This window comes from Medicago sativa, chromosome 4 (genome assembly GCF_051527215.1).
Source record: "Medicago sativa cultivar Bolivia chromosome 4, Bolivia_mono, whole genome shotgun sequence".
Classification (NCBI taxonomy): domain Eukaryota; kingdom Viridiplantae; phylum Streptophyta; class Magnoliopsida; order Fabales; family Fabaceae; genus Medicago; species Medicago sativa.
In genome coordinates this window covers 62,886,816-62,903,574 of record NC_140752.1, presented here as the reverse complement: position 1 = coordinate 62,903,574, position 16,759 = coordinate 62,886,816, and the positions used below count along the sequence as shown (strand labels likewise).

Sequence of the window (16,759 nt, the reverse complement as noted above, 5' to 3'; positions counted from 1 at the left end):
CACGTATGAATTTCATTTAAACAAGTAAATGTTAAAAATAGAGTGATTTTCTATGTACTCCTTACAAAATATTATAACCTCACCAGATTGGACACACCAGTAAGGATTTAGCATTTGAGCAAATTTAGGCACGTGGTGATTCTAGTGCATTTTTAATTGTTCTTCGAGTTGAAATTTCATCAATTATCACTTTTTAAATTAATTAGATCTAATCAAATAAATAATGAATAAGCTGTGTTAATTTCATCCTTGAACTATCACTCTCTATACAAATTGGTACTCCCTCCGTTTCAAAATGAGTGTCGTTTTAGGTGTTTACACACATATTAAGAAATGCAATGATTAAAAGAAAGAGAATGATTATTTTACCAAATTATCCTTATTAACTATTGGTTAGTTTTAAAAGTAATACTTTGGGAGTAGTGTGCAGAGTATTAATTGGAGGGTGCAATTGAAAAGAAAAAGTTATTATTGCATTGGAAACTGAAAGCGACATTCATTTTGAAACAAATTTCTTTGGCTAAAGCGACACTCATTTTGAAACGGAGGGAGTAAGATTGATACAACATAGTTAGTACATAGATTGTTTTGGGTACAACCTACTCTTTAAAGTAAGAATATTGACAATTGATTGATATTAACAATTCATGGTATTTTTTTTTTTAAATAGTTTGGTGGTCAGAGTTCACACAATTTAATTGTAAAGAAGTGGAGTGTCTGTAGTTCGAACTTCAACCTCTACATATAATATCTAATATTCCTATCAACTGAACTAAGATCATGGGGATACAACTCGTATATTTATTATGCATGTATATATATATATATATATATATAATAATAATAATAATAATAATAATAAACATAGAGATTTATTTATGAATGAATTTTTTAATTCTAAACGTTAAAATGCTAAAGATTAACAACTATTGTTGTACACATGGTATTACTCCATCTAACTGAATCTCAAGCGCGTAAAATAAGAACTAAAATTTTCTGATTTGATTTATTTTTTGTCTTTTAATTGGGATTTAATTTTATGTCTTGAATAAAATCTGAGAATGATGATGATTTAGGAAGTCATTTTCCACCATCTTTCTTTTCAGGTTGGCAACTAGTAAGTTACAGTATGATTCAAGATGTCCTTCCAAAAGTGGCAACATGTTTTCTTCTTATTAATGTACTGGCTTATTTGTGTCACGCATAGAATACAAAAAAACAATAAACGTTTCTTACTCCTTCCGCGTATGTTTTGATTAACCCAACTTTGCAGTCCAACTATGACACGCCACTATTACTCATCCAATGAAAAAGTCAACCAAAATTACACTTAATTTTCTCTATATAAACAACCCCAACAAACAACTACAATAACAAAAAACCAAACATTACTTCAATTCTCAACCTCAAAAAATCAACAACTCAAACAGAAACATAACAAGTTTTCTTTGAATTTTCAAAATGCCTAGAAAAGGAATGAGAAGCATTTTCTTCCATCCAACACCTCCTTCACCATCAAGATCATCAACATTACCATCACCTTCCTCACCTCATCACACTTTCACTTTCTCAGATTCCTTAATGGAAGAAAATATCTTAACTGCAGAATCACTTATAACCAAATGGGATTATTCCAACACAAACCAAATAATCAACCCACTTTTTAGCGGTAACACTCGCTTTGAAGCCAAGCACTACCTTAATGCTGTCAAGGGTTTACAATCTGCTATGCAATATTTTGTCACACATGATTCCACCTCCAACACTCTTGTAAGAGCTCAATTTTTAATGCAACTTGCTATGAAAACTCTTCAAAAAGAGTTTTACCAAATACTCTCAACAAATAGAGAACATTTAGACCCTGAATCCGTTTCTAACCGTTCTTCAACGGATCGTCGAAGCAGTTTCTCCGTTTCCGATTACGATGATGAAGTTTCCGACGATGAAAAATTCGTCGTCGGAAACCAAATCTCGGAAACGGAGAGAGTTTCGATGCTTGCTATGGCGGATTTGAAAGCTATTGCTGACTGCATGGTAAACTGTGGGTATGGGAAAGAGTGTGTTAAGGTTTACATTGTTATGAGAAAATCTATTGTTGATGAAGCACTTTATCATCTTGGTATTGAAAGATTAACGTTCTCTCAGATTCAGAAAATGGATTGGGAAGTCATTGAGTTGAAAATCAAGACGTGGTTGAAGGCTGTTAAAGTTGCCGTGGGAACACTTTTCCACGGCGAAAGAATTCTCTGCGATGACGTGTTCGCCGCAGCAGGGAAGAGAATAGCCGAGTCTTGTTTCGCAGAGATTACCAAAGAAGGTGCTATGTCTCTTTTTACTTTTCCGGACATGGTGGCAAAATGCAAGAAAACTCCTGAGAAAATGTTCAGAACACTTGATTTATTCGAAGCAATTTCAGATCATTTTCAACAAATTCAAACGATTTTCTCGTTTGAATCAACTTCCAACGTCCGTTTACAAGCCGTTAATTCAATGGAGAAACTCGCAGAAGCTGTTAAAACGATGTTAAAGGAATTCGAATCAGCTATTCAGAAAGACTCTTCAAAGAAAAAAGTCTCCGGTGGTGGTGTTCATCCTCTCACACGCTATGTCATGAATTACATAACCTTTCTCGCCGATTACGGTGGAATTCTCGCTGATATCGTCTTCGATATGCCGCAATCTCCGTTACCGGAGTCGTACTATCGAAGTCCGATGCGCAGCGAGAATTCATCGTCATCGTCGTCGTCATCATCTAAGTCGGAGATATCAGAGAAAATCGCGTGGCTGATACTTGTTCTTCTCTGCAAACTCGACACAAAAGCTGAACTCTACAAAGACGTAGCACTTTCTTATCTTTTTCTTGCTAATAACATGCAATACGTCGTCGTAAAGGTTCGAAGATCGAATCTAGGGTTTCTTCTCGGAGAAGAATGGTTAACGAATCATGAATTGAAGGTTAAAGAGTATGTGAACAGATTTGTTCAAATTGGATGGAACAAGGTTTTGTCAACGTTGCCGGGAAATGAAAATTCCACGGCGGAGATGACGGTGGAGCAGGTTAAGGGTATTTTTGTAAAATTCAACGCGGCTTTTGATGAAGAGTGTAAGAAACAAACTTCATGGGTTGTATCCGACCCGAAACTGAGGGATGAGATTAAAGCGTTGATTGGTTCGAAGTTGGTGGCGAAGTATGGTGGATTCTATGAGAAGAATCGGGTCGGGTCCGGTGTTAGATATGAACCGGAATATATAGAGAGTTATTTGGGTAATATTTTGTATGGGGTTGTTGGTGGAGATTCGGGGAGTGTTTCGTCATTTTCTTATTCGACGACGTCGTCTTCTCTTAGCTCTATTCGCCCGTGAAATTGGGGTAGTTGCCGGATTATGATGATGATATATTGCGACTCACCTCTTGTTGTATTTTTTTTAGGGGAAAACTTGTTGTATCTTTTGTTAATTATTAATTCATGTATAAAAAGTCAAAAAGAGCCATTTTATTAAAAAACAAAATGACAAATATCCCGTTATTTATGTTACATTATTTTATTTTCTGATATTAAATTAATTTTAAGTAAATTTAATTTTGTATTTGGCTTATTTCTTAATAAGAAAAATATTCCACCACATAAAACAAGTTCGGGAGGGGATTGTCTTCCGTGAACAAATCTCTCCCTTCATTCAATTTAATGCAATTTAAGTTCTCTTGAAAATGGTAAAGGTATGTTCACATGAGGAAAAACTCACGAGAGACAATCCCCTCTCCTCACATGCCACAAGTTCACGCATAGATTGAGATGATAATGATGCATGTGTGTATGTTATGTTGATTGTGTCGTCTCCAATTTATAAATCTGATACCCTTTGGAGGGCACAATTTATAGTGTGCCTGAAGTTTCTTTGTGGGATTTTTTAAATCATTTTTATGGATGGCAAAACTATCATAGAACATTCACAATGGTTTTGTGGACTTTTCATATGAGGTTTTAAATAGTTTATGTTTATTAGTATAATTTATTTATAATTTTTTAGTGAATCATGCTAACAACAAGTAAATATATATAAGGTTTCTAGAAATAATAATTTTTTTCATTAAAATAAATAATTATAAAAAGTTTGAAGAATAAATTGATAGAATTTTTAATACATAATTTTCATCTTTCATACCTTAACCCCTTAAATTCATTACATCTACAAAATTCATTAAATGATTCCTATCAACAATTAGACATTATTCCTTTTTAAAAAAAAAAAATTAGACTATTCCTTTAAAAAAAGTAGACGTTATTATGTTTTGACACTAATTTGTATTTTTCGATCAATAATTTGAATTTTTGTTACAAGTCTTTTCTCTATCTTCTCTCCTATACTACTAGACATCATTTCATTTTTTTTTTTTGAGAGAAGGACATCATTTCTAACGACTCTACAATAAAAATACCTAATAAGTACATACTTTTTAATAGCAAATCTAATGACTCTCCAATAAAAATACCTAACAAGTACATACTTTTTAATAGCAAAGCATCTCATATTGAATATATATACACTTACTTATTAAAAAAATTTAGATCCACACAATTTCATAAATGCTTTAACCTTATATGGTTCATGCAAGAAGATATTGTGCCAAGGCAGATTTTTAATTTTTATATATTTGTTAGTATTTTGGAATATACCAAGCATATTAATATGTGTTTTGATTAATTTAAAATAACGTATTGATGAATATGAATACGTTTCTAATTATTTGATTGACCTAGGGCTGGAAATGAGCCGAGTCGAGTCAAACTCGTCTGAGTTCGGCTCGACTCGATAAAAATTGGTTCAGCTCGAAACTCGGCTCGAGTTCGGCTCGTTTAAAGTTCACGAACAGTTCGGTTCGGCTCGATAGGTTCATTTCGTTTGTTCAAATCACATAACTCAAAAGTTAATTTATTTTTGTCAAAATTTATAGATCTTTGACTTATATTGTTGACAAAAAAAAAAAAAGAGGAATATCATCAAATTAATCCCAAGAAAGAAACCTTGTAAAAATGAAGCATAACATTAACATCTAAGTTCATAGTAGTCAAACCAATTATGTTTTTTTCTTCTTCTTAGTAACTAACTAGATAATTGCTTTGCATCGTAAACAACCTGCAAAAATATCAATTGGGAGTAACACAACAAAGTGCCTATAAGAATTCATCCCAATATCATTATTTTGGCTTATATATAAACAAAATAAGCTAAACAAAAATAGGGAAAAGTATCATTTTTACTGTGTTAAACAATAACATCAGAATCCAATAGGAGAAATCATGGACATCTATACAAAAGAGAGAAAAAAACTACCCTTTATTTTGATGCTCCACTACCATTGGAATACAAGAATCTCAAAACAAACTCATCTATGCTCTACTACAAATCACTCAACGGTTAACATAGGAACACCACAAGATGAGAGATAAACCAAGAAAACTCAAGTAAACATACACAAAAAATTGGACTAGAAACAAATAGAGCAATATGTTTTTCCTTTTTGATAGAGATTTGCTTATTTTGCTACTGTGCTAAATTCTTGTAGGTTACCATTGTACAACAAAGGAGAGCAGAAGTTTTTTGCGTGGACAATTGAAAATGAAAAGGAACCAAAAGTAATCATAATGTAAATTGGAAATGAAATCGGAAATTGCAAAAGTAATAAAGACATATAATAAAGTTAATGATCCTACTTCCTATGCTTTTTAAGAAAAGGAACCGAAAGGTTTAAGACTTAAGGCCTTTTTTAAAAATATTTAATTAATTTCATCAATATAAAAAGTATCAAAAACTAACTATAAAATTATTTAAATATATGAAATTAATTATATATATAATCGAGCTAACTCATGAACCAAACGAGTCGAACCATCTATAACTCAAGTTCAGCTCATTTATTTAACGAACTTATTTTTCAACTCAAGTTCAGCTCATTAGGTTCATGAACCAAGTTCAATGGATTAATTGCCGAGTCAAATTTCGAACTATACTCGAGTTGGTTCGGTTCATTGCCACCAATGAAATTTATATAGACAAATAAGATTTTTTTTATAGTAAAATATTTGGTGTTAGAATATTAGTTTAATCTTAGAGGGAGAGAGAAATGAGAAATGTTAACAATAGTTTTTTTTTTTGGAAGAGCAAATACAATTTTATTGAAATGAATCACAACACAAGTACAAGGTATACTTTGTGTGTTAAAATAGATGCAGGAAGTGAAACAAGCAAAACAATACAAGTAACATTAGGAACCAACACCAAACCAAACACCTGACATCAAATGCACTAACCAAAAGATAACTAAACAATCAAAAGCCACTCCCTACTCAAATATCATACCAAATTTAAACTACCACCATTGATATGACAGACAAACAAAAATTATGTATCACAACGGCTCCAAAAGCGATGCTCCGACCTGCGTTCTCGATAAATTACAGCAAAAGCTACTCAAACCAATCTGCCCAAAATAAAAGAACAGTTGAACTGCGATTTAAAACTTAAGAACCACGATTTAAATCACAACCAACAACAATGATGCCTCAAAAAATCAAAATCCAAAGATCCCCCAAACTAAAACAAACACAAAAAAGAGTGGGACACCTTGACTACTGCTCAAACAAAAAGGGATCAGAATCACCAAGATAACATTATTGAAAAAACTTTATTGAAAATTCAAGTCATCATATCACCTAGACACGCCCACGGATTCAGACACCAGTGAGACATGTTGTAATCCAAATTTTTTTTTTAAAGCACAACCAGTTCCAAGATATAATCTTCACATCCTCCACCATTTTTTTTTGTTAATTTCTCTATTATGAAAACACTTCTCATTCCTTGCTTTCCAAATGCACCAAACGCACGCAAACCAAATGACAGAAACACACATTGAGAAATTTTTTCAGATACTTACCAAACCTCCGAACTGTTCAAGGTGAAGATGCCCTTCCTTTTGGAATGTTGAAGATATCCCAAGCCATTGACATAAGCCAAACCAAACACCTGAAAACTCTAGACACTCAAAAAACAAATGAGATACAGATTCTTCACTCCCGCAATACCCCACACATTATATAGAGCTTTGACCCAAAACCCCTCTTTTGAAGAGATTACAACATGTAGACTATTTCTTTCAATTCCAAAGGTTGGTGCATGTAGACTGTTTCTTTCAATTCACCATGAAGAAAAGCATTCTTGACATCCAACTGATGAATTTGAGAAAGATCTGAATGTAGCAATGCTGAGAACAGTGTGAATAGTAGCTTGTTTTACAAATGGGCTAAAAGTTTCTCCACAGTCAATGCCAACCTGTTGACCTGCACCATCTCCTACAAGTCGGGCTTTATGCCTTTCAAAAGTACCGTTAGATTTTTCTTTATGTCTAAAAATCCACATGGCCCGAATAACATTAACATTAGGTGGTCGGGGTACTAGGATCACGTCTCATTTTTAATTGGAGCATTATATTCATCATCCATGGCCATTTTCCAATTTGGGTCTTTAAGTTGAGACACAAGGTTCCTAGGTAAAGGGGATTTTGTAACATGGGTGTGCAGACCATAATATTTTTGGTTTGGTTTAAAAATCCCATGTTGACTCATAGTGATAGGTTTTGTCTCAGCTTGTAAAGTTGGTTGAAAAATGGGAGGAAGATTTTCTTGGATAGGACTAGTAGAGTTTGATTACAGAGGTGGGTCGGGGGAGGGGGGGGGGGGGGGGGGGGAGGTGAATGTGTTAATGTTGAATTTGAGGATGAGGTGATATCTGGTGAGTTTGGACAAGGAGAAGTGATTCGGTTTGGCTGATGAGCCGGTTCAGGATCAGGTGGGCCATTTGGGTTTGGTCTATTAGATGTTGTATAATATAAGGGGACAAGTCATTGTCTAGGAAAGTGTATGTATTCGGTTGGGGAATGTGCAACTTTGTATATAGGAAAGTATTTTCATCAAACAAGACACAATGACAAATAATAATTCTATTTGACGATAAATCTAAACATTTATAGTCTCGATGGTTTGACGGATATCCAAGAAAGTAGAAACACACATTTTGTGGATCGAGGTTGAAGTTTGTATATTTTTTATGAAGGAAAGAGAGGAAAACATAAACAACCAAACACTCGTAAGTGAGAGTAGGACGGATCTTTGTGATACAACATTTTAAGAGGTGACTCAAAATTGATAGTTTTGCTTGGTAAAATATTCACGAGTTATGTTGCCATTTCTAAATCATGGTGCCAAAAAGAAGATGGTAATGACGCATGAATTAATAAAGTTCGATAATATTGTTAATGGACCGTATTTTTCGTTCAAATTTACCATTTTGAGAAGATGTGTAAGGCCAAGACAAACGAAAAACGATTCCATTAGCTTCACACATTTTTTGAAAATTACTCCTTAATTATTATACCTCCCTCCTGCCTTATCTGAAATGAACCTTCTATATGGTGTATGTTGGATAGGTGGTGGGCTTGGTGGAGGATTGTTTGAGGTTCCCTCAACTTCCTTTCCCCTTCTGGTTCTTTTGTTTGTGTTGACTAAGTTTGTGTTTTTTGATGTTTTGGGTACCATTTGTGGTGGATTGGAGGGGTTAGTGTGAATTTATGAAATGGGTAGGTTTTGTATGAGGGAGGTTAAGAATTTGAGTATAGGTGAGTGATGAAATTTGAGTTTTGTGGTGTTTGAATTTGGTTTGTGTGATGTTGGGGAAGATATGAGATTTGGTAGAAGAGGGTAGGTTGATGGAGAACAGCGAGTTTCTAGGTAAATTTTGGCAGAGTTTCGCTTGAAATTCGTGGATGTACAACTGATTCGCAACAAAGGTATTTATAAACACCAAAAATCGTGGCCCAATTTTTATTGTAACTGTAAAAAATTTCTAAAACCTTTAGAAATCGTGCCCTGAATTTAAAAAACCATGGCCCGATAGTGTACATCAAATTGTGTTTTTCAGAGTAAAAAACCGTGCCCCGAAATTGGAAAACGTGGCCTGATTTTCGCTTTAAAAAATTTTGTTTTTCCTTGGCTTTGAATAGAGTCCTGAAATTGGAAAATTGCGCCACGATTTCCTGCAAGTCTCTAGCCACTACAAGAAAAAAGACATTTTGCGACTTTAAAAATGTCTAATTGTGACTATTAGAAGAGTCGCAAATGTACATTTACAGCTGTTCCCCAACAGGCGCTGATGTTGGGGTAACAACTGTCTTTTGCGACAGTTCAAGGAAAAGTCGTACCAACCGTCGCAAAAGATATTGTGACGGTTCCCAATAGTCACAATACTATATATGCGACCCCTCACAACAGCCGCAAATGTTTAGTTTTTTTAATAAAAAAATGAATGGGGCAATTTTTGTTGACAATTTAAATAAATATATTAATAAATACTTAAAATACATAAAATATCTAAATCCCATAAATATAATTCTTTCAATAGTAACAATCAAAACAATAGATAAAATACATAGTTTAAACATTCAAAAACCAAAACACTGGTGGAAATTTAAGTCATTGTTGGTGCATTAAAAATTGCACTCAACATTTTTTTACTGTCATTAACTTGACTTTGGAAAACCTTTAAAGGTCTGTCAGCTCAAGTCCCACCCTCTCTTTTGGTAGGTCAACGTCGTAACATGGTTTCAAATCTTTGCCCATTCACTTTCAACACCCTCTCGCCATCAGGTGTCATCACCTCCACAACTCCATGTTGGGACACACTTTTTACTATGAAGGGCCCTGGCCATTTAGATTTCAGTTTTCCTATGAATAATTTTAACCTGGAATTGAACAAGAGAACTGGTTGCCTAACATAAAATTCCCTAGGAACTAAATTTCTATCATGATACCTCTTTGTCCATTTTGCGCATTTTCATACGCTTGCAATCTCATTTCCTCCAACTCATTTAGTTTCAGCAGCCTTTTCCTACCAGCGAGAGTCTAATCAAAATTTAAAATTTTTATAGCCCAATAGGCTTTATGTTCCAACTTGACTGGTAAATGACAAGCTTTCCCATAAACTAGCTGATAGGGGTAAATATCCATATGCGTCTTAAACACGGTTCCATAAGCCCAAAGTGCATCATCTAATTTTATTGACCAATCTTTCCTTGATATATAAACTCAATTTTATTGACCAATCTTTCCTTGATATATAAACTCAATTAACGTGCAAAGAATAGGTAAACCTAGTTTACTTACTTGGACTATGTCAACTCAGTTTACGTAGCTACATAAACTAAATTTGTGAGCGCTACATGACGTTGAATACAACTAAAAATGTTTATTTCATTTTTTTTTTACAAAAAAAATGTTTATTTCATTATAAGGGACCTTTGGTTATTTTGAGGTATAATAAGAATTTTGTGAGGTGTGATTAGAAATTGCTGACTTACATTAGTCACACATATATATTGCACACTAACACTTGTGCTAATTTTTTTTTATATATTTTTTTTTAATTTTTAAACTCTTGTTCTAGACTTATTTTTAGAGGACTTGTGCTAGACTATTGGTATAGAAATGATTTTTTTTACATTTTTTATTTTTTGAAAAAAAACCTTAAATTTTTTAAGAAATGGCGTCAATTTTTTTTTTTTGAGGAAATCAATTTCTTTTTTGAAGAGCATGGAAAATATATATAATGCTGCCAGATTAGTTTATTTGGTTCTCCTGAACTTAACTCAGTTGGTATGGACAATGGTATAGGTAAGGTCTGGGTTCGAACCCCGACCACAAAAAAAAAGATTAGTTTGTTTTATTTTTATGCCAGATTAGTGTTTGATGTTTTTTTTTTAATTCTTCATTACGAGTTTGACCAAAAAAAGAAAGAAAGAAAGAAAGAATGAGTATTACACTATTACGAGATTATGAAAATCAATTCCAAAATAGAATATAATCAAATTATTAAATAAAAATATAAATAATTCAATCTATTTTTATTGCAAGATATTAAATGATTTTAAAAACTGTATGTAAATTCTTAAATGATAATTATTAAATATAGACCGTTTATTGACCGAAGATGCTATTCCATCTATAAATCAATAACCTTAAAGTATCATCCCCTCAAAAAAGAAAAAAAACCTTCAAGTACCTTCCATTCAGTCACTAGCAAAAGAATGAATCCCTCAACATGTTTATCCTTGTTGATTACAATTTCCTTGATCTTTAACTCTCATGCCATTTCACCAAAATCAAGCTCCAAGTTATATGAAAATGTATGTAAAAATGCTGGAAAGGACAACCAACGATGCTTAAAACTTTTAGAAGCAAACCCTAGCATAATTTCAGCCAAAGACTATCGTACTCTTTGTAAATTATTCTTAGAGATGGCCATAGAGAAGGCAACAAGAGGCCAAAATTACCTCAAAACATTGATGAAAGAACACCCTTCTTCACAAGCCATCAAACAATGTGCAACAAATGATTACAATGGATTGGTTACATCATTTAGAAGCTCGTTAGGTGAGCTAAATGAAGATCCAATTTCTGCAAACTATGATGCTAAAGTTGCTGGTGATGGACCTCAAGCATGTGAAGGTGCCTTGGCTAAAGAAAAGATAGTTAAGTCTACTCTTTCTACAATGAATAATAATATGAAGTTTCTTAGTGTTGTTGCATATTTAGCCACAAATTATCTTCGAAATTGAGATGTGGTTCTGTTGTTATGTTTGCTATTGTTTTTGTTGAATTTGGGAAAGAAAAAAAATCTATGTATTTATCAAAATGCATAAAATGAATTTTTTTATCTTACATTTATTCTTTTTGTTTTTGCTATCAATGTATTTTTTGAAAGAATATTGGCACAATTGAAACCGTAAAATCATTGCAAAACTCAACAAAGATAAGAAAAAGCGAATTCAAGTGCTCATTTCTAATTAAAGAGAAATTAAAATTATACTGATAACCACTTGTTAGATTCTAACACAATCAATATGTAACTCTTTCTTCCCTCAAAAAAAAATATGTAACTCTTTCTTTTTGCTTTAACACTCCGGTTCCAAGAGGAAATAGGGTAATCGGAGTTTGATTGTGGGGTAAGTATAGTCTCACCCAAAATTGTTTCACCCAGGAATCAAATTCAGGAATTCGGGTTTTCTTGAGCGATTCATCCCCAGTAAAACTCAATAATCTCTCAAGCTCAATTGCTTGGTTCAATCAACATGTAACTCTATCGCAACCATTTAATCACACAAATCACTGCGAACAATTAGACATCCTTTAATCAAGGAGTAATTTGGCAAAATAATCCTAATTAATTTGGCCCAAAAATTAATTACCCATTTTTTAAGGAATTCGGTACCTTTTTGTTTGAAAAATGAAACGGATCCAATTAATTTGATATGGAACATATACTTTTACATATATAAAACACGTTAGTATTTATACCCGTGAGCTTAGCTTAGTTGGGATATTGCATGTTATATGCAAGGGCCGGAGTTCGAACCTCGGACACCCCACTTCTTCACATGTAAAATGTGTGAGCTCTAGACTACTTTAAAAAAAAAAAAAAAAGACCTTGTATTTAAATAGGCACAAGGGTTTAAATACAAACCATTTCAGCTCCAAATTTTTTATGACCAATTTGATATGACCGACATATATTTTTGATATATAATAGACCAATTTTTTTTTTATTTGACATATTTCATGGCTAATATTCTTTAAACGTCATTTGAAAAATTAATTGGATACAAGCTCTTTTGATCAATTTTATTTGGCAATATTTAAAATAACAAAATACTCCCTCCGTCCCTATATGTAAACCCTTTTTGCCTTTTTCACATTTCTTAAGAAAAGTTGTTAGTGTTATTAATGTGTCTATTTTGTGTGTTAGTATTACCAAATTGTCCTTTGTTTGTATGTGTATTAAATTTGACTTTACATATTTCAAGACAAGTTAGTAGTATTAATTAGGGGCATGTTTAGGAAAAAAAATAATAAATGCATCTAGTAATTTGAAAAGGAGTTTACATTTAGGGACAAATATAAAATCAAATGGGTGGTTACATATAGGGACGGAGGGAGTATCAATTATGACATTGATTTGTATCCATATTTATTTGACATTCATATTATTATCAAAATAAAATTAAAAAATAAGCTAATTTTATTAAATGTTCAAATGCATAACATTTCTTGATTTGATTTATATTGCCAAGTGTCAAGGAAATACATTTGAGGAAAAGCTCAAATGTATGCCATCACTATTGGTCAATTCATGGGTGATCAAGGTACATAATTCTTGATCTTTTTCTTATATAGTAAATATATTATAAATTTTATTTAGCTTTATACAGTTAAAATCCAATAAAAACTACATGCCATCCTCTTCTCATAAGTGATGTAGATTCGTAATATGGTAAATATTGTGAGTAGTCATTTTAGTTTTGAGCAATTAAGTATTATCCATTGTATATCATCTATCCAATAATTTGTCGTAGAATTTCTCTAATGCTATCTCTATATTTTTCACGAATTCGTTAAAACCTCTTTTCGAACATAAAGATCCACCAGCATTGTGATGCAGCTGCTACATAGGATCTAGGTATGATGTGACAGTGACACACACAGGTTTTCCAAAACATAAAAAAGTTTGTTGGAGAGTTAAGAAGTTTGTTAGGGGTTGAGATATTGACATGTTGAGTCTTGCTAACATATTTACATGCCCAAAACTCCTTATAAATGACTTCTCTAGCTTGAACTTTCCAATCTGCAAAACTCCTCCAAAATTCTCAAACCCTAATGTGATTTTACTTTACCAAATCCTCTCAAATGGAGTTCCTCTATTTACTTTATGTGTTTCTAGCATTGTACATATGTTTCCTAATTTGGAAACTATTCGATCAAAAGAGGGTCCAAGAGTGTTACATATTAGATTACCAATGTTACAAGCCAACAAAAGATAGAATGCTAGGGACAGAGTTTTGTGGCAAAGTAATCAAAAGAACAGAAAATTTGGGTCTAAATGAGTACAAATTTCTCCTCAAAGCCATTGTAAGTTGTGGCATTGGCGAACAAACTTACGCCCCAAGAAACGTCTTTGAAGGCCGCGAAGCATCCCCAACATTGAAAGACGGGATCTCAGAGATGGAAGAATTTTTTGACGACAGCATTGCAAAACTCCTGTCAAGGTCAGCAATTTCCCCTTCGGAAATCGACATTCTTGTCGTCAACATCTCAATGTTCACCTGTCTTCCATCACTATCATCACTTATCATTAATCGTTACAAAATGAGACACGACATAAAAGTGTACAATCTCACTGGAATGGGCTGTAGTGCTAGTCTTATATCATTAGACATTGTTAAAAACATTTTCAAATCACAAAGAAATAAGTTAGCACTTTTGGTTACTTCAGAGTCACTTGGTCCAAATTGGTATAATGGCAACGATAGATCAATGATCCTAGCCAATTGTCTTTTCCGTACCGGCGGTTGCGCTGTTCTTTTGACAAACAAAAGATCCTCAAAGAACATTAGTATACTGAAATTGAAGTGCTTAGTAAGGACTCATCACGGCGCCAGAGATGACTCGTATAATTGTTGCCTTAAGAAGGAAGATGAGCAGGGTAGGGTTGGTTATTATTTAGCCAAAAATCTACCAAAAGTAGCAACAAGAGCTTTGGTTGACAATTTAAGGGTAATTTCACCCAAAATTTTGCCAACAAGGGAATTGCTTAGGTTTCTTGTAGTCTTACTTTTCAAGAAACTTAAGATAGCTCGTGGAGGAACAATAACTAAAAAATCACCATTGAATTTCAAAACTGGAGTTGATCATTTTTGTCTCCACACAGGAGGGAAAGTAGTGATTGATGGAATTGGAATGAGTTTAGATCTTAGTGAATATGATCTTGAGCCAGCAAGGATGACACTACATCGTTTTGGCAACACTTCTGCTGAGTTTGTGGTATGTGTTAGGGTACATGGAAGCAAAAAAGAGGCTCAAAAAAGGTGATAGAGTTTTTATGATAAGCTTTGGTGCTGGATTCAAATGCAATAGTTGCTTATGGGAAGTGATGAAAGATGTTGAAGATGCAAATGTTTGGGAAGATTGTATTGATGATTATCCACCAGAGTCTTTGGCCAATCCTTTCATGGAGAAGTATAGTTGGATCAATGAAGTTGAAGATCCATACAGTTGTGAAATTCGAGATTTATTCAAGTGAATGTAATTAATTTCGGAGTGAAGACCTATTTTGTTCCACCGTAATTTTCATGTGGGCCAATTTAGCCTTTTAAAAAATAAAACTCAAAGTATTCTCGCATTTTCATATTAGGGAGTCCTTTGGTTATACCGAGTCAAAGACCACTTTCTCTCCGGTATAAAAAATGACATGGACTACTTTGGGTTTTGCTTTTGCCGAAAACTAAATCCACCAACACGAAAATTGTAAACGACTAAACTGAATCTTCACTCTTAATTTCATTCATTAGTGTGGAATGAAATAGCAAAAATAAATTGTGAAGAATCAAAATGAGTCTTCACTGTTAAACTGTTTTTATTCTGAATTAAAGAAAGGAATTATGCGTAGTTTTTACTTCATTAGTGTGGAATAAAATGGCAAAATTAAGATGAAGAAAGAGAAAGAAAGAAGTGAATGTGTATTTAAATTATATTTTAGATTTCTAAACTGGATCAAAGTTATTGTGCACTTCTGTAAAACAAAAATTTATTGTGCATTAATTTGATTATTCTGTATTAATATACACATGTTTGTATTCCCTGTATAATATTCATTACTCAATAATGAGTTTGTCTACTTTTTTTTTTTTTACAGAAACATTCTCATCATTTTACTTAATAACGTATCATGAATACAATCAGTTAAAACAATGAAAGATTGTGGCCGCCCTAGCAAGCGTTTGGGTAATCTGATTAGTTTGTCTCATGATAAACTCAACATTTGAGTTTGTAAAGAAAGACGAGAATGTACTTCTAAATTCACTAATGATAGCTCCTAATGAAATCACATTCATCTCTTCTAACAAGGGCTGGGTCTGATAATAAATTGAGACAACTCGATTAAATTTCAGAACTCGATTCGGTAATTAATTCGTTAAACTTAGTTCATACAAATAGTGAATATAATTTGTGTAAAATATATGATATATTTCTTTACCTGATGATTTTTGCAAAGAATGTTATATTGAAGACTGGTTTTGCAAAACCTTGATTTGTATTCAATTTCTTAATCATAGAGAGATTATACAATTGAGTTTATATACTCAGCATAAGGCACAAAACAGAAACAGCAATGGGCTTACTGAACAGACTCAGCAAGGCCCAAACAACTAAATGGCCCAAAAACAAAACTAAACAAAAACTATCTCAACAAATCCTCCCTTAAACTGCATTACACTTTGGAATCAGTTTACTTCAGAGATAGTACACATTCCCAACTGAGTTCTAAGTCTTGAAAAAATTTTAAATGTTACTGCCTTTGTCATCACATCTGCCACCTGATCATGAGTGGGACAATATATCAGCTCAATTTCTCCATCTCTGCAGAGGTCTCTCAAAAAATGGAATCTTACATCTATGTGTTGTGCTCGAGTTATTATCACATTGAATAGTGATACACTTCAATTGATTCTCACCAAGGGTCTTCAAAATTCTTTTGAGCCAAATTCCTTGACAGGCACAAGAGGCTGCAGCTACATATTCAGCCTCTGTAGTGGATAGAGTCACTATAGGTTGCTTTTTTGAGGTCCAAGACACAGCTCCTGAACCTAATATGA

General features: G+C 33.2%; 1 protein-coding gene and 2 pseudogenes across 2 annotated transcripts; all 3 read left to right on the top strand.

Annotated features, from left to right (window-relative positions):
- The first annotated feature begins 1,135 nt into the window (after positions 1 to 1,135).
- Positions 1,136 to 3,536, top strand: LOC146930544 (exocyst complex component EXO70H1 pseudogene; annotated as a pseudogene). The gene has a single exon (XR_015006419.1). The product of XR_015006419.1 is annotated as an exocyst complex component EXO70H1 pseudogene (transcript).
- Positions 3,537 to 11,123: 7,587 nt separating this feature from the next.
- On the top strand, positions 11,124 to 11,706 carry LOC146930543 (uncharacterized). Its single transcript, XM_085708305.1, has one exon. It carries the CDS (start codon positions 11,138 to 11,140, stop codon positions 11,666 to 11,668), a length of 531 nt encoding a protein of 176 aa, XP_085564431.1. The 5' UTR covers positions 11,124 to 11,137; the 3' UTR covers positions 11,669 to 11,706.
- Positions 11,707 to 13,750: 2,044 nt separating this feature from the next.
- LOC146930542 (3-ketoacyl-CoA synthase 12 pseudogene) lies at positions 13,751 to 15,556 on the top strand (annotated as a pseudogene).
- Positions 15,557 to 16,759: the final 1,203 nt, after the last annotated feature.